The sequence below is a fragment of the Siniperca chuatsi genome, linkage group LG14, assembly GCF_020085105.1.
Source record: "Siniperca chuatsi isolate FFG_IHB_CAS linkage group LG14, ASM2008510v1, whole genome shotgun sequence".
NCBI classification, from domain to species: Eukaryota; Metazoa; Chordata; class Actinopteri; order Centrarchiformes; family Sinipercidae; genus Siniperca; species Siniperca chuatsi.
Genome location: NC_058055.1, coordinates 3,835,401 through 3,858,392, shown reverse-complemented (window position 1 = coordinate 3,858,392; position 22,992 = coordinate 3,835,401). Strand labels below are relative to the sequence as shown.

General features: G+C 40.0%; 1 protein-coding gene across 5 annotated transcripts in view; it reads right to left on the bottom strand.

Annotated features, from left to right (window-relative positions):
* Positions 1–22,992, bottom strand: part of arhgap32b (Rho GTPase activating protein 32b) — a 111,474-nt gene that overhangs the window by 33,258 nt on the left and 55,224 nt on the right. For 4 of the 5 annotated variants that reach the window (XM_044222062.1, XM_044222060.1, XM_044222061.1 and 1 more), the window contains 5 exons: positions 7,611–7,697; positions 2,608–2,745; positions 1,383–1,475; positions 450–572; positions 228–305 (listed from right to left, as the gene is read on the bottom strand). In XM_044222062.1, coding sequence (XP_044077997.1) covers positions 228–305; positions 450–572; positions 1,383–1,475; positions 2,608–2,745; positions 7,611–7,697 — 519 coding nt within the window. Of the gene's footprint in view, positions 1–227; positions 306–449; positions 573–1,382; positions 1,476–2,607; positions 2,746–7,610; positions 7,698–14,319; positions 14,983–22,992 lie in introns of those variants that run through there. The other variant, XM_044222064.1, reaches the window with a different exon arrangement.

Genomic DNA, 22,992 nt, shown 5'->3' with positions numbered 1-22,992 from the left:
GCTCAAAAGTTCATATAAAAGAGGATTTGTATCTTTCTTTGTCTTTTGACATACTCTGAGTATTTGAAATCTGCCTTACAAAGCAATGTTCTCTCCTTGTCCTTGAAATACCTCAAGTACAAATCTAATCAAAGGTTTACAGCCCGAGGAAAAGGCAGAGAAACGCAAAATGTGTGTGTGTATGTGTTTTTGCCCCCAGCCTGCCAAGTGTTTTGTGAGCTGCGTACCTGAAAGCCATGCTTGCCCCTCCACCATGTGGTGTCTTCTTTAGGGGGCATGTCAATCACTGACACAATGTCGCCAACCTGCAGGGAGCAACAGAGGGAGGAAAGACAGAAGATTAAAGATGTGTCTGATTGTCCCTTTACCTCTTGTTCATAGAAGACATCAGTGATTGCTAAAAATGAAGGCGTTATATAGCGAGCGTGTGTGTGAACTGTTGTTGTCACCTCGAAGGACAGTTCGTCTGAGGCCTGGGCGATGTAGCGCTTGATGACGTGGGCAGCAGCAATAGCTGGCACGTTGATGGACGACTCTTCATGAACCAACAGATGATTTCCCTTATTGTCAACCTAGTACACACACACACACACACACACACACAAACACAAGACTTACACGTCATTTCAACAGTGGCAGCCATTGACTAACAAATGACTATGGGAAAAGATACAAAAATATGATGGTGAAGTGGTAAAGTAGCTCTGGTGACTTTTCTACCAGCTTATTCAAATATGTTTGCTAAAGAATGAATTAGTGGCTAGAAATTGCTGCCATATGTACTATAAGATTCTAGTAATCCTACAGCAATAATATAGTATTTCTACAGTAATCCTGTAGCTATGGAAACCCGTATTAATCTGTTATAGCAAAGTAGAACACTGTAAGGCCCCAGGTCCTTGTTTTAGTTTGCAAGGAATCATTCTATCATTGTTTGTCTACTTTTCTTTATTTGTTGATGCAGTTTTGCTGTTTGCAATATGTCATTGTGATTGTTTTTTTAGGTATTTCTCTTTGCTGCAATATATTAACTCTGCAGTGTTTGAGACTAAAGCTCCAGCAATTCAGACAGCAATCTCTGCATGGCTATATTGTGTTAAAAGGATGTTACCCTGCAGTTTTGTAAATGGAAAAGAATACTAAAATGATTTTCCTTATTCATAATGTGCAATAGTATTCATGAATTTCCTGAATGACGATTTCATGTGTAGATAAGACCATTCAAAGGCAGAAATAATCATAAATAATAAATAATTTAAAGCAAAGCCTCAACCTTTTTGCCAAAAGGTTGAGGCTTTGCTCTCTGATCCACTGAATACATTTATTTTTTTCTGCCAAAGAGTCAGTGCACTCCATAAAGACAGAGGACAGTGCAGCCTTACCTCCATCCATGTGAGGGCAGGCCCACAGTTGATCTTGTTGTCAGCGATGGCCGAGAGCCGGGAGAGGTAAGCCAACAACATCTGGGAAACTGACTAACGTGGAAAAAACACACACAGGCCAGAGTCATTCCATTTACTTCAGATCCACTACTAACACTCTGAATATTAAACTTAGCTGTTACAATGGATGTTAATAATTATCATTAAAAGTCATCAGCTCCTTTTGTTATGTGTTTATGAGTGACAAAGGCAGCTAATTGCGCAGCTAAAGAGTGTTGCATGGTAGTAAACCACTTGAAATGACATTTGCAGCTATGACTTCCTTTCACAAGGGAAATTTTGTTTTACAGTTTCTGCTACCCAACATCGGCACATTTGAGCTAATGATGACACTTAACTTTACTGAGAAGATGGGGTAGGATGCGAGTTTCAGCTCTTGTAGCTGAGTTCTTCTTGTCTAAACCTGCAGTTACATCACTGTTCACTACTTTGACCTTATGAATAGTATAAACATAGCTACTGGTGAAAGTATAATAGTGTACTGCAGGCAGCTTTGTAAAGCTTTTACTCTGAAAGCATCCACACACACACACACACACACAATACCCCTCAGTAATGGACTGGTTTTACCAGTTTGGTTTGATACCTAAGCTCTGCATTCCTTTCAGAGCCTCAATCTGACCATAAAGGTTTCGTCTGGCTCACAATACTATCCACAGGCGGGCTGAACGGGGAATAACTGGCAAAACATCAAATTGTGCATTCCCAAGACAAAAAACATGTAGATCATATTGGATATCAAAGCACAGTAACTAGAATAGGTTTTATTTAGACTAACTGATACCTTGTTATCTTGTATTTTAAAAGTATATGGGCAGCAAATCCTATCATTCATTTAATTTAGGGGCTGACTAAGTACTGGATGGTTCAGTGAGAGCGTAAACAAGGCAGTGTGAGATTTAAGAAAAGCAAGGTTCCCCAAACCTAAAAATAATTATTAATTTTGCATACTATACATGTAAAAATGGTCTTTAAGCCTTTACCTGTGGCCAGGATTCACTTCAAGTTAGAATGTGAAGAAAATGGGATCTAAATCCAATAAAGCTGCGTGGATTATTAAAACCAGGTGGATTATTTTGCTTACAGCCCTGAACGCTTCAGTTTGTAGTAAAAAATACAGTACACAATACAAGTGTGTGTGTAGATGTGTGTTTCCAGTGCTCACCTCTGACTGATCAGTCAGACTGTCCAGTCGAGGCAGCTCAGGCAGCTGGGAGAAGCGTCGGTCATAGATACAGAGGTGCAGGTGCTTGTCCAGGACACGGAAATCCTCATAGCTGCGCTTCACAATCCAACTTCGGCCCTTCAGAACGACAACACCAATACAGTGTAACCAGCAAGAACAGAGACAGAGAACACAGCAACGTTTCCATTCAACTGCAGCTAGGCTGAAGTTGATAGTTTTTCACTAATTAACATGGGAAAAATTAAATGCTGCCTAATGCACACCCTGTAGACAGGTGCCTAGGAGAGGAAACCAGACGAAAGAAAGTTTGAATTGCCACACAATGTCTACACTAAGTTTATTGTAAATGCAACATTTGGATCAACAAACAAAGGAAAAAGGAGTAATTTATTAAAATAAAATATCTTTTAAATTAAACAAACAATGTATTGTAAGATCCATAGAATACAATACAAACATAACAATTTAAAATATTGGGTAGGCACTTCAACAGAAGTAATAACCGTCGAACCACAACGGCACCTTACAATTGCTAGTGACAGCATATCCAATATTTCAGGACCCTCCAGGTGTCTCAAACAGCGGAAAGATATTCCAGTTGTGGGAGAGGAAGACAAAATTAATAAAATTAAATTGTGTGTACTTTACATTGCTGCCAAGTGTTTCTAAAGAACAGATTCATGTTTAAGCTTAATGAATGCATTTCCTTACTTCAAGGCAGTAATTGGTTTCCATTAATTTCCGTACAATATGATAATCAGCTAGCTGAATCTGTATGGGATTGTTTTGAAGACCCAGACTTGGTGCGTTCAGGTGCTGTGGGAGCATCCAGCATTTGAGTACCTTAGGGTAGGCTGCATACTTTAAATGCAAGAAGCTATCAAACTTATATCATCCTTTATACAACATTTGTATATGCTTATAATGTGTATTTTGGCTCTGATTTTCCCACATTCTTCCTGCTTGGAAGGTAGGAAAAGGTGATTTATCAATCAAAAAACATAGCATGCTTTGAAAATTATCTGCAGTAGTGTAAAATGTAGCTTTACATTCCTGGAACTACCTGATTTGTAATAAAAGGGATAAAACATGCAAAACCACTGTTGTGCTTTTGTTTTCCTTCATCTGCCGAGCTTTTGTGTGTGAAAATGTCCTGTAATTGAGGGAGTAAAATACTTGAGAAAGGAGAATAAAAATGAAGCCAAGTCATAACTGATAAATGAAAAAGTAACATGTTATGAATTTAGTCACTGCAAAAAAAATGTATTCATATCTGTCTGACAGAAGCATCTCTGTTGTGAAGTACAGCAGACTCCTGTTCCTCTGTCAATCAGATTAATTATGGTGTTCCCAGGGGTTCATTCTTGGCCCACTGTTGTTTGCGCAGTATCTGCTGGATGTGTAAATAGGAAAATGCTTGCTAACAAGTTCACCATATCAACTTAAAAGGTGACAAAAGGTCAGTGTTGTGTTTGCAGCTTGTTTCTGCTGCCCTCAAATGGCCAAACAGGATTAATGACATGAAATGCTGGATGTTCCAAAATTTCATAAAATTTAATGATGACAAATCTGAGATCAAACTAATTGAACCAGAAATGTCTACCAGCCAATTCAATAGCAAGCTAGGCTGCCTGTCAAAAAAAAAAAAAAAAAGAGTGACGGCTTGGTGTTATTTTTGTCGCTGATCTTTGTTTTCAAGACTAAGAATTTTGTGCAGTCTTGTTTTTGTTTGTTTTTTAAAAATCAAGAAAATCTCTCAAATTAGGTCATTTCTATTTCTACTGATTTAAATAAAGTTATGCATGCTTTTATTTTTTCCTGCCTGGACTACAGCAATGCACTTTATGCTGTTGTTTCCTCTGATTATGCTGCTCCACTTTATGTTCTCATCTATTGTTAACTTTGTTTTATGGCTTTTTATTCTTCATTTTTTCTTGTGTTAATGTATCTGCTGTCATATCATTAGTCATATCATTATCTGGTGTAGCCACTTCACAAACCAAAGCAGGCTTCTTGGCCTGGCTGAAAACTCAAGGTCAAACACTGACACTAAACATTTTGTTGCCAGCAATTGAACTTCGTGGATAACATACAAGAACTCTTCCACCAGCCTCTGTGTCAGCATAAAGACAAGCCCACTAAAACCTTTATCAACCAACACTGCTGTGACTCTTCTGTTTTTCCTTTTTTTTCTCTGGGATAGTCTCTTTTGTTTTTGTCCCCACAGACACTCTTCTTTTCATGCCTCTGATACAATGGCACTGTCTCAAAAAATAAAGAAAAAGAATATGGGAATCAAGTCTCCTATGGACCTAAATACTTTGATAATGGAAATGTCTTCATGAACAAAGAACATCAACAGCTTACTCAGCCCTTCCTAGTAAAATGCAGTGATTAAATACCAATAGTGCAAGTGCAAACCAAGAGAATTTTGCCCTCAATCCAACAGATTAAATGTAACTTTTCTTTTTTCTTGTTTTTAAAAAAAAATCTATCTTCTTCCATGGATTTGTTGTTTCTTTATCATCCAGTAAGACTGGGCTCCAAACCTCAAAACCCGACTGAGAAAAACTAGTGGTGGAAAAAGTCTTTGATTTGGCCTAGAAAGATGTGTCTGTACCGAGGCCAGGGCTTGTGTGACTGGGACTGCAGTGCACCACTCAGCCCACTGATTCTACTGCTGTTTTAAAAGTGCTGGCTGGTAGAGACGCGCTGGGAGGGCTCTGTGGGCTTGGGGAACTCTTTATGCATTCCTGCCCCACTTTCAGATGGTGTTTCTAGTTACCCCCCTTTCTGGGTCTGTGGAACTGAACCAATCTCACTGTGCTGTGCTACTTTCTCTGTTTAAAGCTCTGACTCTGAAACTCAAGGCCAACTCTTTGCCAGTTTTTCCCCTTTTCAAATAGAACTAGTGTACATTTAGCCGTTTTCCAATGGCTGTAAGAAGTTGGAATTTCCAAGTACACATACTTGTGTGGCATTGCCAAGGTCATGCAAATGGAATATGATCTGAGGAGGGAAATTCATGAAACCAGAATCAAAAATGTCACTGGAGGAGGCTGGGGCAAAGCTTCTGAGCAGCTGGTGTGCATGTGTGTGTTCTACTTTAAGTCTATGCCCAACTTTGGGGAAATCTAATTTTTTGCTTTACTTTGTATATGATGTAATCATAAATAATTTGGCAGTTACTTTGCTCTGACATCCCCCCTTAAAAAGGAATTTTAAAGATGACTAAGCCAACTTTTGTATACTTTGACAAGACCTCTGCAATGAAACTAAGCAAGGAACTCATAACTAGCTGTAAGAAGAAAAAGTGCATGGACACAGCAGTGCCAATGAAGAGAACACTTCATAAGGCCTCTGCCATCAATAATAGAAAATTATACTTGGTGGATGCTGCCACCAATAACTGTTGCAATGAATGATTGAATAATGACACAGAAAACATTGCAACCTATCCTCTAAAACATCAACATAAGAAATTAAATCCAAAAAAACAGTGGGGTAATATCACAAAATATGCAGAAACATGTGTACAGTACCGTAAAACTTCAATTAATAGCCCAGGCCTTTGTTTGCTTCAATCACTGAACACAACCTGCCTATATTTGGGACAGGCGTCTATATGGAACAGGCCTTAATTCCTTTTGCACAAAACTCTTGTTCACAAAAGATGTGAAATACTATCAAATTGTTTATTTAAACCAGTATGAATATTACTTATATATAAGTAATACATAATATATTTTTACTATATAAAAATTAGACGATCGAACAGATCGAATAACATATCAATTACAAATCATTCATTTAACATCTGAGAGACAGCGCATCTAGGACAACCTCATGCACGCACACACAGAAACTGTTAAAATCACAATGATGTGACATTTTGGGGGTCTATACCAAAGAAAACATGTTTTTTTTACATCTGGAGAACAAGATTTGTATGCCAGGGCACCTCTGCAGCACTACAGTACTTTTTTGTAACACAATTTACCTTTATCAAAAAATTGCAGCTTCTGCAATTTGGATATTGCACTTGGCCATGTTGTGATTTTTATAATATTTCGATTAATTGTGCAGCCCTAGAATTGAGGAATGGACACATATTCAGACTTTATGACTGCTTCATAGGTGGGGAGTCACCACTTTATTTTTCATCTCTCTTGTTTACCATGCTAAATGGTAAATCTGACTGAGTTATACATTCGTGCTCATGGTTTCCGTAAAATTAAATCAACGATTGAATTGTGGAGAATCTAACCGATCTAACGTGTCTATTCTAGCATGTCCATATTGACAAAAGTTTAAACATTTATATTTGTATGCGCAATCTAAGCAGCTTAGAACTAGCTAAAGCGGGCGCCTGGTAGGCTTTAAGAGGTTTTATACATCCAAAGAACTTCAAAAACTAGACCAAGCGTCTAATAGAGACCTGCATTTATTTGTCAACACGTGAAGCCACACCCGGCCAGTGAAAGGGACTCTGCGTTTAATTGGGGCTTGGCTTTTAATTGAAGTTTTACGGTACTTTGTAAAAGCTCAGGGTTTGAAGAATTCACACTCTGAAGCCCAATCTATCTGACATTCTTTAAAATAACTCATCCATCCTGGCATTCATCCACAGCTCTTTTCAATTCAGTTCCAAATTCCCACATAACTTGAATTTTTTAATTAGTAAGTTAGGTGTTGAAATGAATTTGAGCCAGCGTTCTGCTCAGAGGGAGGACTGGGCTGGATATCTGAACAGGTTGTATTGAACCATCATTTGTGAGTTGGAAATCACTTCTGACAAGCTTTTAGAGAAAAGTTGAAAGCATGAATACATTTTTACAAATGTCTGGGTGTGAGTTTGCAGATGAAGTGGAGTCTGCGTGGGAGTTTGTATATATATTTCTCTAAGTGTATACATGCTGTGGGAGGTTAGGTGTATTTCTGTATGACTGCACCATCAAACCCAGTGGAGTCCGCTGTCTTACCTGGCAGTAAATATGAACTAAGTACACCAGCTCCTTGGACTCATAGCCGTTCCGCGTCACTTCACACTGTTCATCCCCGAGAGACAACTGAAAGACACAGAGCGAGAGAGGAGTTGGACCATTAGACAAGCATTTTTCATTTCAAGGAAAGAGCTAGAATCAGATAGTGGTGATTGAGAAAACTGACTTCAACATCTTCAACTTCACAAACCCTTTGACAGGTCCATTATTACAAACTCATGTGTGGACAGCACCACAGCACAAAACTTAAATTCTATTTGTGATCCTAAGGTTTACCAAACATGTCAGGCAAGAGAAACCAATATTTTTTTTATTTCATATAATGATACAGCCATGACTGTTTCAGTCAGAAGTGTAATATGCTCCAGCTTTAATGAAGTGCTGGCACAAGATCTAAAATAAAAATGAGCTGTTGTCAAACAGTGTAGGAAGTCTTTTATTAACTTTGAAGCAACATTTCAAGGCAATATTAGAAATATTAGGTTTCACTTTGACAACACTGCCTTTACTTCAGGTGTCCAAGATATTATTATTCAAAAGATAGATGTAAGGCAGCTTTTAATCACAGTACTGTCCTATACTACATGAAAAAAAGGGGGCAACACAAAATAACTGAAAGAAAAGGGGGACCCATTCAAAAAGTTACATAAAATTACACCTAAATAAAATTAGACAAAAACAAAACACGCCCTATTGCTGAGAATGAAGCTATAACATTTCTTTTTGTTCCCTCTAATAAATAATAATCTGCATTAAGCCATTATGGACACATTGTATTTCAATTTTTATAATGTACCTGGATTACAATTTAATAACCCACATTACAATTCAGTAGTCCATATCTATAATGTTATGCACACAGTCTAAAGACCAACACAAAAGTGACTGAGATAACTATATTGATTAATTACATTAAATGTGTTCCCTTCATGTCATTTAATTCCATATTCCTTTATATTTCTCATTTTTCTTGGTTCTTTTTGATAAATTTATCTCACATGGTGTTATTCTAATCAATAAATCTAATAAGTTTTTAAATGATGATGCATTTGGACTCATCCATTCCAAGGACCAGCCTGATCAATGCCACAAGACTCATACAGACAATATATATAAGCCTGTATTTGATTCAACCCAGGTACATTAGGGAAATCACACAATAAACTGAACTTTGGGCACTACAAGATACAAATCCCCAAACCCTCTTCCATGTAATTCAGTAATTTTTTCTATCAAGAACATTCCCGCAAAGCAAGGAGAGTCCCTTGTGTTCTCTTATACCACCAACACCGACTGTGTATAATAAACCCAAAATTTGCATCAAATCAGGTAATGCATAATATTCCTCATCCCCAAATATCATTGGGCCCCAGGTGGTACTCAAATTTATCTGCTCAAAAGATATTTCCCAGTGTAAAAACTCCTTCCTTAATCAATGTCTGTTTTTTTCTGCATTATGTCACATGGATGAATACTATTGCTTAATAGGGTGTATTTTCATTAACCTATGAACTGCTAACCATACAGTTCTGGAGTGGTCATGGATGGGGTTTTATGTAATGCATGAAATTCTATCCTTTCTTTTCTGAGAGGTCTGAATGGGGCTACCATTTGGCTCTCCCGTTCAACCAAACCTCAATTACTGCAACCAAAGGCCTTTTCCACAACACAAACTTAATGACCCGTAACTTAATGTGTACCCATTGTCACAGGTTCTGCTTTTGTCTCCCTACTTTGGGGGCGAGTTCCTGAACCTAAATTTGGGCACTGCTCAGGAGGTGGTACTAAATCCAAGTTCCTTGTACTGTCAGGGGAAATGTTCATTTGCAATACAGCAAACACCACAATTAATAAAGCAGCACATGTGTTTAGATAAGCACTGCAAGGAAGTGTGCTTCAATATAAAGGCGATATTGTGATTCAGAATATCTGGCACATGTGTTTTGCTGTCTTGTTCTACATTTGTTCATAAACTGTAGCTACTAGTTAAATTTACATTTCCCAGTAATGCCGGTCCTGTCATCTGTCTTTGCTCCATTCTGTTGACCTCCTGTTGCAGGTGGGGGCCGTCTATTAATTTATCAACACTGACGTTTAATAGTCATAAGAGCTCATGTGTAAACGTGAAAGAAAACCTTTATTGATGCCACTTTTTCCATTATTGTCAGTCCCACAGTCAGCTGCACTCACCTACCAAAATGACCACGTTTGTCCTGATATGCTAAGTGGTGTGGCTATTTCAATGATGTATATCCATCATGTTCTGGTTTGTAAAACACAGTGGAAAAGCAAGGCAGATGCTAGAACCAAAGAGGGGTTAGGGTTTCTTAAAAGTTCAGATAATGGAAAGCTCCAGGTTACGGGTCATTGAGTTCCCCTTGAGCTTAACACCAGAAGATGATATGAACACATGATGTAGCACATCACCTAGCCAGATGGGGTGAGGTCTTTGCACATATGCAATTAGTTTCAGGTTGGAGGGAGTTTCCATCAGAAACAATGGTTATATTGTTCAATGCTACTGAAACTCAGCCTGGCAGTACGTGGTGTTCAGGATTGGCTTTCTCAGCGTCTATCTCTGAACGTCTCTCTGTTTCTCAATGCTCCTGTTTGGAACATCTCTGTCACCTCTCTCCCACAGTTGCATTGATAATGTTTTCTTTTTCTATTCTATTTGCTTCAGCTTTTTTGGTTAAATCTGCATCTATTTGTTCAGACAAAAGAAACCGTTTCTGCTTTCACAACAGCAAGCATTAAAACCAAGGTAGGTAGGTATTTATGTGCTCTGAAAGTCCACTAAACAGATATTGTCTAAGCAATGTCATGGTGCCAGTGAGGGGAGAAAAACACATGGAAGTGTTTTTGTTCCCATTAAAGAGGGATTGATTTAAAGACAGTTGTAAATGGAGGGGCAGCAGTAAATAGAGCCTTCACAGAACAACAATGTCCTTTCCTGTGGCTGTGTCTCTTTACAGAGACACAAACTAGTATGACAGCAAATGACCTAATTACCCCTCTGTTGTTCAGTATCAGCACTGAGCAACCCAGAAAAGTTTTGCACAAGCAAAAGCCATTCTGACAGAGCAGCCAGCAAAAGCAATAAAAACAAACTTTAGAAGTGAGCCCATAGAGGAAGACATTTAAGCAGAGTGCAAAAGGCTTTCTCCCATTTCACTGGAAGGGTTTAAGGGTTTGGACCTATACTTTAGGAAAAAGGACAGCTGCCCAATGACCAACTGTGACTGAGACGAGTAATTGTTTTGATTGACTGGGATCACTGCTGTTTCAACAAACTAAGACATCATGTAGGAAAACAGACAAAGCATTGCTGTTTTAATACAGAATGCAGCAAAACTCTGTGCAGTGCTGTAAAACAGGCTAAGAGCAGCATTACAAAACAGTGTTTGTCTGGAATATTTTTGCATTGATGGATTAGACCTATTCAGCTTCTCTTCATCTTTTAAATGTAGTCAGCCCCACACCCTTGCACATAGGCTGCTGTTAAATTTTAGCATAGATTTTAATATTGTTTGTTGGTAAACTGATTTTATTCCATGTTAGCGGCACGGCTAGCGTGTGTTACGGACAGACAGGCAGGGGACACCGATATGGAGACAGATGGTTGTTTATTAGGTTACAGCCAGGTAAGACAGGTGTGCAGGTATGGAGATGGGGGGAGTCTGTTGGAGGGAAGACTCGCTGGTGTGGAAATCGCTGGAGAAGGGAGATCGCTAGAGAAGGGGGATCGCTGGAGAAGGGAGATCGCTGGAGAAGGGAGATCGCTGGAGAAGGGAGATCGGGGTTATGCAGAGTAGCATGGGGAGTCCTTGTATCAAACGAGGTCGGACAACTGGCTGAGGCGAGTCCTGGGCTTTATATGCTGGCTGTGATTAGGAGCTGATGGGGAGCAGGTGTGCTTCATTAGCAGACGGTGGAGCCTGAAATATCTCAACAACTATTGGATGGATTGCCATGAAATTTGGTACAGACATTCATGGTCTCCAGAGGATGAATCCTACCTACTTTGGTGATCCCCTGGGATTTACTCTAGCGGCACTAGCAGGTCAAGGTTTTCACAGATCCTGAGAAATAACTCAACATTTACTAGATGGAGCAGCACAAAATTTTGTACAGACATTCATGATTCCCAGACAATGTTTCTTACTGACTTTAGTAATCCCCTGACTCATACTGTAGCGTTACCATAAGGTTCACATTTGTGGTTTTGAGTGAAACGTCTCAACAACTACTGGATGGATTGCTGTGAAATTTGGTACAGACATTCATGTTCCCCTCAGGATGAATTGTAATAACTTTGATGATCCCTTAAGATTTCACCTAGCACAATCATCAGGTCGAAAACTAATGACAGCTGTACTTCGTGTTTAGTGCTAATTAGCAAATATTGCCATGCTAACATGCCAAACTAAGATGGTGAACATAGTAAACATTATACCTGCTAAACATCTGGATAGTACATGGGGTGGCTGTGGCTTAGAGGAAGAGCGGGTCGCCCACTAATCGGAAGATTGGTGGTGATGGTCGGAAGACTAGAAAGCCACTATATAAATGCAGTCCATTTACAGTCTCACAGAGCAGCTAGTGTGGCTGTAGACTGTTAGTCTTATTTGACAAACACAGACCAGAGATTTTGAATGAATACTTCTTTGTCTAGAAAACTCATCTTCTGACTGCTGTACATGTACATGTAAGCCAAACATAAAAGCTTTACTCTGGTTTCTTTCTGTGATTTTCTGCCAATAACTGATTGGAAAAGAATGGTGAAAATTTTGTTAGAAATTTATTTAAAAGATGTGTGAGCGTCTTTGACTATTAGACAACAGTAACAGGAGCTTATCTGCCATTTTTAAATAAACAAAAAATTCCAACAGGCAACTTGGACACAACATCTGGCCTAACCTCAACCTATGCAGGACCACCAACACCAGCAAATAGTATGAATAGGGAAAACCCTTAATGCTGCTAGAAAAGGTAAGGTAAGACAGCAACCATATGGTTTCAATATATGAAAGAGACCAAAATGTACAGCAAAATTTGGTTGATAAAAAAAGTTACGCTAAGGTACGAACATTGAGGTAGTAAAGTGTTAGCATCAGCCAAAATATCAGAAAAAATGTGGCAAGAATCAAGCTCAGAGCCTTTCAGTTTGTGGGTAAAGCAGCATGTTAGGAGCAATATTATAGATATCAGGCAACACAGAGTGGTGTTTAATTCGGAGGCTCTGAGACTTGACACAACCTCCAGTGAGCAAAAAATACTTAAAGATTTGATTTGAATTTCTCAGACAACACTCTTTTAGCTACTGTATAGTTCCCTCTGCAATTCTACATACAGGACTCCATTACAATCCTTCAACACAACCATGACATTCAGGGCCAGGGCTTTACATTCATTAATTGTTTACCTAAGTAGTCTACTCCTCATAAAATTCACACAGTTACGTATGAACATAATACCAACATGTACAGCTCCACTCTTCTGAGGGATTTTGCAGGAAGACACTTGTCATATTGTGAAAAAATGTTATACATAATATATAGACATAGACATATTTAGCCACAAGTCTCAAATCCTAAACTGTCTACTGTATATCTGTTGACAAAGCCTTTAGAAATTAAAGATGACACTTAGTGAATAAGCAAGCTAGCAAGGAAGCATACAGTAATTGTCTCTCAGCTGCATAATAACAGAACCGTATAACAAACATTTATAAACTTTTGTAAAATCAGTACTTGCAGAAACATTATTTTTAGAGCAGTATAAGACACTAGATACAAAGACTAGTGCCTGCTCGACATGAGAATTGAACTGTTTCTACAAGTGCTTCTGCTTTTAGCCAGTAGTTTATCCAAATTACAACTTGTGATGATATCCAGTGCCAGATCCTGTGCACCCAAACTGTGTGGCTTGCTAGACAGGTTGTCTACCATTCTAGGCCCGTTTTCTGCAATGCATGCAACACACCACATTATAATTTGATTTCAGTCCAACCTGCACTGCACTAGTACACATTGTCCCTGTAGCCCCAGCAAAGCTTAACAACAAAAGGGGGCTGAAATCTTGCCAGCCCTGGGCAAACTGGATTTTCATAACTATAAGCACCAGAATAACAAAGTGAGAACAGGTTGTATTTCCCAAAATATAATTCTAAAGATTAAAGAATTGCTATTCTGGATATACTGGGTTCAAGTTCAAACTCTACATTATGGTAACAATGGAAAGATAAATATGAAGGCAATGCAACTAGAAAAATCACTGGAATGATTAAATTAGAACTTTCTCCCTGTCCTCAAGCTGTATATGGTCATACCGGGGAAAAACACACACCAATGGGTGGTCTGTGTTTTCTTCTTGTTTACATCGTAAGAGCAGGCTCATAAAATTTTCAAAAGCAAGAGAAATCCCATCCCATCCGTGGTGGTCAATTTCCAAAGAGAGCAAGTTAGAGACAGAGGTGAAGTTGTGCTGTACCTCTAACAAAGGTTTCTGCAGTGGAAAAAAAGCTGAATCCAACAGCCATATTCTGGACACAAGCAATTTTGATGAGTCCTGCAGGCACACAAGGACAAGGGGGAAGCATTGATCTGACTGCAGAGCAGCAGCAGAAAAATAAAATAAAAGAACCAAATGGCACTGTCAAAAAAACAGAAAGACACTTTGTACTCACAGCAGTTTAAGTCTGGTTTTTACTCCCTCCTTGTTTGAGTTCCTACACTTTCCTTCTCTTCATGCCGTGCAGCTTCACGCTCAGAGTTTGCCCCTCCTTAACACTCCAACACCTGTCCCCAGTCTCTATTTCTCGGAGGAAGTGTGTGTTTCTCGAGTGTGAGAATGTACATCCCGTCTCGCAGAGTCCTGGTTTAGCACACAAATCCCCTTGGCAGAATGTAAATGTCAGCTCTCCACTTTCTTTCACGTACAGAGAAAGCTCTCCCAGTGTGGGATTCGGAGACAGAAGGCGGGAGGCAACAATATTAGTAGCAGCAGCAGCAGCAGCGGCGGTGGTGGTGGTGTTGGAGGATGAGAGGAGGCTGTGATTTGGTGGATTCCTCAACAGGACAGCTTTCATCTCCTCCATTTTGCCCTCCCTCCCATCGTACCATTGTGATGCCCCATCCTGATTTTCTTGCCTTCTTTCTCTTGTTGGCTTCCTTTCTCTGATGGCTGGCACCTGACACAACTTTAACACTCAACTTGATTAGCAGCAGGAAATAATGGGAGGGAACGACCAGATTTTTTTAAAGAACAAAAAGCTATTTTGTTTCAGTCTTGTTCTTCTGACGACCTCACAGTCTGCTTTCTCTGTCCCTCCGCCACATGCTATTCTCTCCCTCTTCCCTCCTCTCCCCTGTCTGACATGCTGGCTCACCCCTCCCCCTTCTCTCCTCCTCTTCCCCCTCTCTGGTTGGTACGTTCCCAGGACAAAGAGCAGGGATGGAGAGAGAGAAAGAGAGAGCAAAAAGAAGCAGAGGAGAGGGAGAGGGCAGGGGGTAACAGAAAAAGAGGGGAGGGGGTGCACTTTCCTTCATATGTACAGTGCTCTTTGTGCTGTCCTCTTGCACAGTGGTATTTTATTGAAATACTCACTCAACCTAGGAGATATGCAATTCATAGGACATCTAGACATTACAGCTAAAAGCACATTCAATTAAGTATGAAAATAACTGATGCTTTGCAAATACAGCAAATAATGGGAAGCTACTTCAACTCTAGGCGACCATTTAAAAATTGCAAGTGTGGGAGCTCACAGTCTACCACACTTGCAAAGTAGAAATAGAGTCACCAAAAATACAACCTTAAACTCCCCTCTGCTAAACAGCCTGCTCTCAGGTTGCAGCCAAATACCTCAACAAAAAAAAAAAGGAAAGAAAAGTGCAGGTTGCATCAGCTGGTATGACTTCATATGTGCCATCCACACATGAGATGGATTACAAAGACCTTTTGCTGGAGAGGAGAGAGGAAATCCAAGCAAAGGGCCAGCCTAACGGAGGAGGACATGTGGGCCAAAAGAGGCCACAAGGACACAGAGCTGCATGAGACCTGCAGCGCTCACAAAATCCCTCCCTGTGCTGCTTAACAAACATGCAAAGTGTGTGTGTGTGTGTGTTTCTCTGTGCAGGAAAAAGAAATCTAACAACAAAAGAAGGAAAGTTCAAACATCCACATAGTTCAATCAAACAAACTAATTTACTTACTTTTATTGCTGCAACCTTCATTCTTGAAATGACTCTGTGATAAAAACTATAAAAATGTTCCTCTAACCACACCTGCAACCAAACATTTACAGCGGGAGTGCCTCAGTGTCTCAGTTTGCTAACAGTCACCACTGAGCCCAAACTGTCCCAGCTTTCCTGAAAAAGCAGTGTTCAAGATGAGCTGTGAGCCGGTCCTCTCAGTTAGCCGGGCTGTCTGGTTGGACTGGCTGCCAGAGCAGAGCATCAAATCATTCTCTACTACAAGTCTGCTTATGAATATCAAATGATAATCCAACGATGACCCAGTTCATTCTGCTATGCCCGTGACAGGATGGACTGATTTATCACCAACCACATGTGGGGAGGTCAGATGTTGTCCAGGAAATGTAACCACAGCTGAAGTTAAAGACGTGAATGCAAAAAGCAAAAACCCTCATCAAATGACAATATCGTTTTATACAAAAATAAAGATGTTCCAGGAAAGATTGTAATATGAAATATGACTGTAGAGTGCATTCAGCCAAAACACAACTGGGCAGTGACCATAAGTTTTGTTTGCCATTTTCTGATCCTGATTCATTTTCCTCATTACTGTGTATGATTCATCAGTTATAGATTTTCAGCACACAGCTGTTGCTCATTCAGGTGTGCTGTAGTACTGAAGTCCTACACTGAGACCCATGATGAACACCAACCTCAAACCTAAGGACTCCTCCTCTGACTACACTATGAATTTCTGCACTGCACTGAGGATTACAATGTTATCTTTGGAATTGATTGTATTAGACATGGCAGCTACTAGTATGTTACTTGACATGCAGGGAGTTAAAAACAAAAAAACAAGACTACAAGTCTGCAGTCATGCACTGCTGTACTTTGAGTGAATGCTAACATGCTCACAGTTACGATGCTAACATGCTGATGATGAGCAGGTATTACGTTTACCACGACCACTGTCATCGTTAGTTTAGCGTGTTAGCATGCTAACATTTAATAATTAGCACTGAACAGTCCAGCTAAGGCTGATGGGAATGTCATTAGTTCTGCAGGTATTGGACAAATTCAAACTTTGATCTGATGATGGATGCTGAAAAGTCTGGAAATCACCAAAGTTATTACAATTCATCCTGAGGGGAACATGAATGTCTGTACCAAATTTCATGGCAATCCATCCCATAACTGTGGAGACATTTCACCTCATGGTGGCGCTAGACAATAAGTCAGGGGAACCCCACAGTCACCAGGATATATCGTCTAGGAACCATGAATGCCTGTACTAAATTTTGTGCCAAACCATTGAATAGATATTGAGATATTTCAGTCTGGAGCCAAGTGGTGGACTGACGGAGCGACAGACAGACTGACATTGCCATCCCTAGAGCCACACTGCTAGAATGGCTAATAAAAATAACACCAGTACTGCATCAGCAGAACTACTTAAGGAACTACCAGAGGCTAGTGCCCACTGGATTTATAATAATCCTCTATTTGACATTTATGGGCAGAGACTATGAAGGACTTGTTATTAAATGAGGATGCATTTTTTATATTTTAAATTATAATGTATGATCCTTTAAATAAAATACTAACATTATCTTAAACACTTAAGAGCAGCAGCCCACAGCATTCCTCTATGCTTTCAAATCATTCTCCACGAGTCTCCCCCTTCTCTGCTGCAACTGCTCTGGCAGCAAATCTACTCTGTTAATACATTTGTGTGTGTCTTTATAATTTCATCAATGATGGAAAAACAGACCTCAATCCGTCAGTCAGACTAAAGAACGTGAGGACTTTTGACTCAACGATATCGTTCTTGGTGATTCAACACTAATTATGATTTAGGCACTACATAGGTTGAAGCCTCTCATTAATGTTTTCTTATCAAAAAAGTGAGGATGGAGGTTTGCAGAAAATGGCAGAGAAATGTTGTGATTTTAATAAATGGCTCTCCCATGACACTATTTTCACGCTGTGGTATTTTTGTCAGACTGCAGAACTAGAGGGGTTTCGAGCGCAGGGCTGCCTGCGGGGGCTTTGCTGCAGTACTTCAGAGCTTAAGGACGAAGTGTGAAGAAACTACATCTAAAATCATTACTAAAGCTATAAAAATGGATCTAGTAAGGGACTGAGGGGTGCAATGGGATTTAAACACAGAGACAGATCGCTGTAAGAGGATGAGATCATGACTTGGAGCAGGTTCACAAGACAAATTCCATTAAAAGAAAGATTTGTTTACTGTAGTGTACATGCGCTCACACACAGAGTGTACACACACACACACACAAGTTCAAGGGCAGTGACCTCACACAGAATAACCGTCAGATGAAAGGGCACTGAGTGGAGCTAAAAATGCATTTCCACCATTGCGCAGAGAGTACAATGAGTCAATATGTGCATCCTACTAATTCAGACCACTTTGCACACTGCTGTTATCCCACCTCGCTGTTAGCTGTGGGCCCATTACAATCACACCAGTTCGTTAGATCATGTAGAGAAAGGGTGCCATTCACAAACACAAGTCATGATGTATGAAGCTAAACTGACTGTATTCTTTCAAGGCACGTCAACATTCCAGTTTTACAGAATGACTGGAATGAAGAAAACACCAGAAACATCTAGATGTCAAGAGGATATTGCAATTTTGTCTTTTCCATCCAGACTTCATTTTCAGGAGGCCAGAAAGGGGTAAGGCGTTCCAAAACATGCTTTCAGCTGTTACTCCAGCAGCCAGCTCAGCAGTTAAAATGTTCCCACGTCCCAGGCATTTCCCTGCTGGAGGCCCCCCAGGTCAGGTAGGAGAGGAGAGGCCGGTTTGTCAAGTGTGAAGGAGGAAAGGGAAATAAATCAGTCTAGTCGAGCTGCAAATGCCATAACAAGAGACAGTGTATATGGAACAGAGTTTAGGTTGGTAATTTTTCTTGCTGACGGCTGGATGTCAGCTTGGTGGACAAATCACAAACAGTGGAGGAGAACATGAATATCACTCTGGGAACATGCATGTACATCAGTATTAGTGGTGGGCGATATGGCCCTAAAATAATATCATGATATTTCAGATATTTCTCACAATAGCAGTTGAGCTCTGCTCATGGGGTTTTTGGCTTGAGGTGGTGAAATAAGTTTGTTGTATTGCCCCTTTTTGTTGTTACAGTCTTCTTGCAATGGTAATAAACATTACCGTGGTTTGTTGTGATTTTTTGTAACCAAACCACTCCCATTACTGAAGTCGCTCCCCTTTTTGGAACCAACTCCTCCACCGTGGAGCCGGTAGCAATGTTACATTGGCTTTCAGCGAAGCCTGTTGTCGCTGTGCGTATGACGTCATTACAGCGGCCAGTCGGAATACTGCCATTATCACGATATGAATTTTTCAAATCATATTAAAAATTAAACTGATATATCGTGAACGATATGATATGGCACACCCCTAATCTGTATACAAATGACGTGATGTGTTATATGTTTAGCTGGAGGTGTAAAAACCACCATGGGACAGAGAATCTGTGGAATAAAAAGTCACAGTATTAAACACATTGTTCAATCACTGAGTAATCTCTGGGAAGCGCAGTGCTAAAGCATCACAGCCATGTAGCATCAGATATGTTGGCCCCTGAAAATCTTGAATATTACCAATATCACCTTACAGTTTGGGACTCAGTCTTTCAGCAGCAGTGACAAATGTAACGGGTAGCAAAATGGGGGGTGGGGGGAAAATAATGAATTTTCTGATTGTTCTACAAAAACACACTATTCCTGCCAAAGTTTGAATAGTTTGGTTATTTCACATATTTGTGTTTCTGTCCTCACTTTTCGCTCTTGGTTGAAGTGGAGGAGGCTCAGCTGGAAAAGGGTGATGTAATTCCCTGCACCAATCAGAGTTTAGCAACATTTGAATAAAAATGTGATGCCAGTTGTTGGGTTTTTGCTGATGTTGCCAGGCTACTGTCAATCAAATCTGATCAAATCACACACAAGCTGTCCTGATAAATAGATTACTTGAGTTTTTGACTGTTAAAACTAAAATACTAAAATAAATAATACTTTTTTAAAACTTTGATTGTTTTCAGGGGCTTTTCTTTGGTTTTTTGGTGAAATACTGAAGATGTTTTACCTCAACAGGCCTCTAAAAACTATTCAAATGAAACAATGTTGAAAGAGAACATCACTTTTTGGTCGAAACTCATGCAGTCTGTGACAGGGAGCTGCGAGTCATTGCTTTGTTTTAAAAGATCACACGCCAACAAGATGCTTGCTTGTAGGCATACAGTTTTACATAATGAAACACTTAATTTGAAACAGTAGGCTTTACGTTTTCTAAATGATTTGTATGTAATTTTGGATTGAAAGTCTCACAGACTCATAGTCCAGTTCATTTCTCAACAGTCTACTGGATTTCATTTAGCAGTGTTGATATAAACTGCAGCAGCATTATCTTGATCTAATAATGTGCGGCAATTCAAATGACTTCACTAAAATGAAATTAAAAGTATTGGTAAAATATGCTAACACTGTCATGACTAACTGAGCTGGTTTTCCATCCTGAATCATATCTTTAACAGTCAACTCTTAACTGAGTGGATTTTGTACCACTTTATGAGCACTTTGGCTTTGAGGACAACCACATTTTCAACCCTTCTTGTTGTCCTCCAATAACAACCATGAGAGACACAGAGAAAGAGAGAGAGGTTATGTGTGTGTGTTGTGCGCTCTGGCTGGTCTTTTGTTTCCTCTAACAAGGACAGAATGAGTCTAACCGTTACATCATCCTCTGCTCACAAGGAGCGGAGAGAGGTCCTCTGAATGAACATGTGATAGAGAGTTTGACATCATATCTTTGCAGGCCATGGCTCTGAGTTTGCTTTGTCCAGACTTACATATGTGCCTGAACAATTATACAGTTAAAACCAATCTAATGTTGATATTTCCTTTATCTTCAGCAAAGTCCTTCAGTAAAAACGCAGATTATTGCCACGAATATTGTGCGGATCCTGCTGTTAGTCAACCCTGTGCCTTTAAAGGACAGCCCGCCTGGGTGTGTGCTGACCAATGCTGTCTTCAGTGTAGTGCTGCAGTTGATGGATTGGGTCCCACTAGGGGGAGGGAATTCATCTCTATGCATCTCTCTTGGTCCTTTGTGAGTAAAGGGGGTGAGTGGGCAGTAGGAGCATATTGTGTCACGATGCTCAGCTAGCAGGGCGAATTCAGGCAGGCCAGGGATGGAAGGATGGATGGATAGAAAGGTGGATGGGTGAGAGCACGGACAGAATGACGAGCAAATCCCCTTCCCCTCAATCTCCAGACTGTTTTCATCGCGTCAGAGTGTGAAGCTGGAAGCAGCTGGGACGCATCAGCCGTACAGCAACACACAGCGAGCTGGCCTAAAGAAAGGCTGAGAGGGGCGTGATGATCTCACGCATGGCCGCACGCATACATACATACAGCCTACTGCTCTCATTCTCCCACACGCTAAAATCCCTGCCTGTATAACTGCATGCACTGTTGTCGAGATGAGAGAGGGGGCACCCCTCAGCTGTTAAACTCAGATTGATGGCTGTGATTATTGTCGGAGGCTGGATACACCACCCGCCTCTGTCTTTGTCTTTCCACACACACACACACACACACACACACACAAAATGTCTTAGGCCACTTATCACACTCTATGTTTATTATTAATCTATATCTGAGAACACCCATATCTGCAAAATGTGCATAATGCAGTTTGTATGATAGTAAAATTCTTGTCTCCAAATTTTATTCAAATTCTTTGGTGCACAGTATTTCCTGCGTACACTGCCATTAAATGTCTGGCCTCTGGCTGTGTGTATGCGGACAGAAAGCCTTGCCGTTGAAGGGCTGTCTATCTGGCTGTGGCTTTGGTACCGCAGTGGAAGCCCTGAAAACAAACAATGGCTGCAACTAACGATTATTTTCATTATCGATCTGCCAAATATATTCAGCATTAATCCAGAGCCCAAGATGATGACTCAAGTTGCTTGTTTTGTCTGACCAACATTCAAAACCCAAAGATATTCAGTTTACAATGATGTTAAAGAGAGAAAAGCAGCAAATCCTCACAGCAGCAACTTGGGAATGTTGAAAAATGATTAACGATTAATCAATTATCAAAATAGTTGCCGATTTATTTTCTGTCAATTGACTCAATTAATCGACTAATCATTAATGAAAAACACCAGTTACAGACTGCAATCTGCAAAGAAATGTATTCAGAAATGGCTCTATGATTAATCAAAGGGGTAGAAGTAATGTGGCCCATATATTCCATCATATTTTAAGACATATAAAAATAATGTGTCTCATATGTTTTTTCCACAAAAAGAGTTCAATTACCTTTTTCAAAATTCTTAAAATGACATCTACTCCGTCTCCGTCATTGAAAAATCCAGAATCTATGAATATAGAAATATTGGTCATTTTAAAAGCTGAATTGCTGGACACTGTAAAGTCCAATCTCTGTGCTGTCACAAATCCTGCTGGAACATCACGTGTTAAACTGAGAGTTAAGGTGAACAGAGGAACTTTCCCCCTTCAGCAGATGAATGTGAGAACAGCCTTCTGCACAGTGAAGCTCAAACATCACAGTCAAGGAACAATAAGCAAAACACATCTTGACTGGAGTTCCCCTTTAAAAATCTCAGAATAACTTTAGCTGTTAATCATCGTACACCAAACAGTAGTTGAAAACTGTGACCGTTTTGGACAGCACCAGCTTGTGTGGTTTTGAACTCTCCATTAATAGTAAAATGTGTAAGAGCTTGAACCTCAGTGTGCGACAAGGCGGGACAAAATGCTAGGTTGTAGATAAACCATATGGAAGAGCAGGGCTGACTGGCACAGTGGGATAGTAGTGTTGAAGTCAATAAAGTTGTTTTCCTGGTGTCTGGCTGCAGACTGTATCATGTAGTCACTGGCCTGCAGGGCTGGGAGAGGGCTGAGGGGAAGAGAGTGGAAAAGAAGGAAGCTGGAGGCCATTTAAAAGAGACATCAAGTAGGACAGAGGCCATGGACTGTGAAATGTCAAACTGTCTGGAGTTTGTACAGTAGATACAGTATTTGTACTGAATACTGTACTGAAAAAGTGAGGTTTTAAGAAAGTGGGTATTTTATTAGATACATATGCTTGT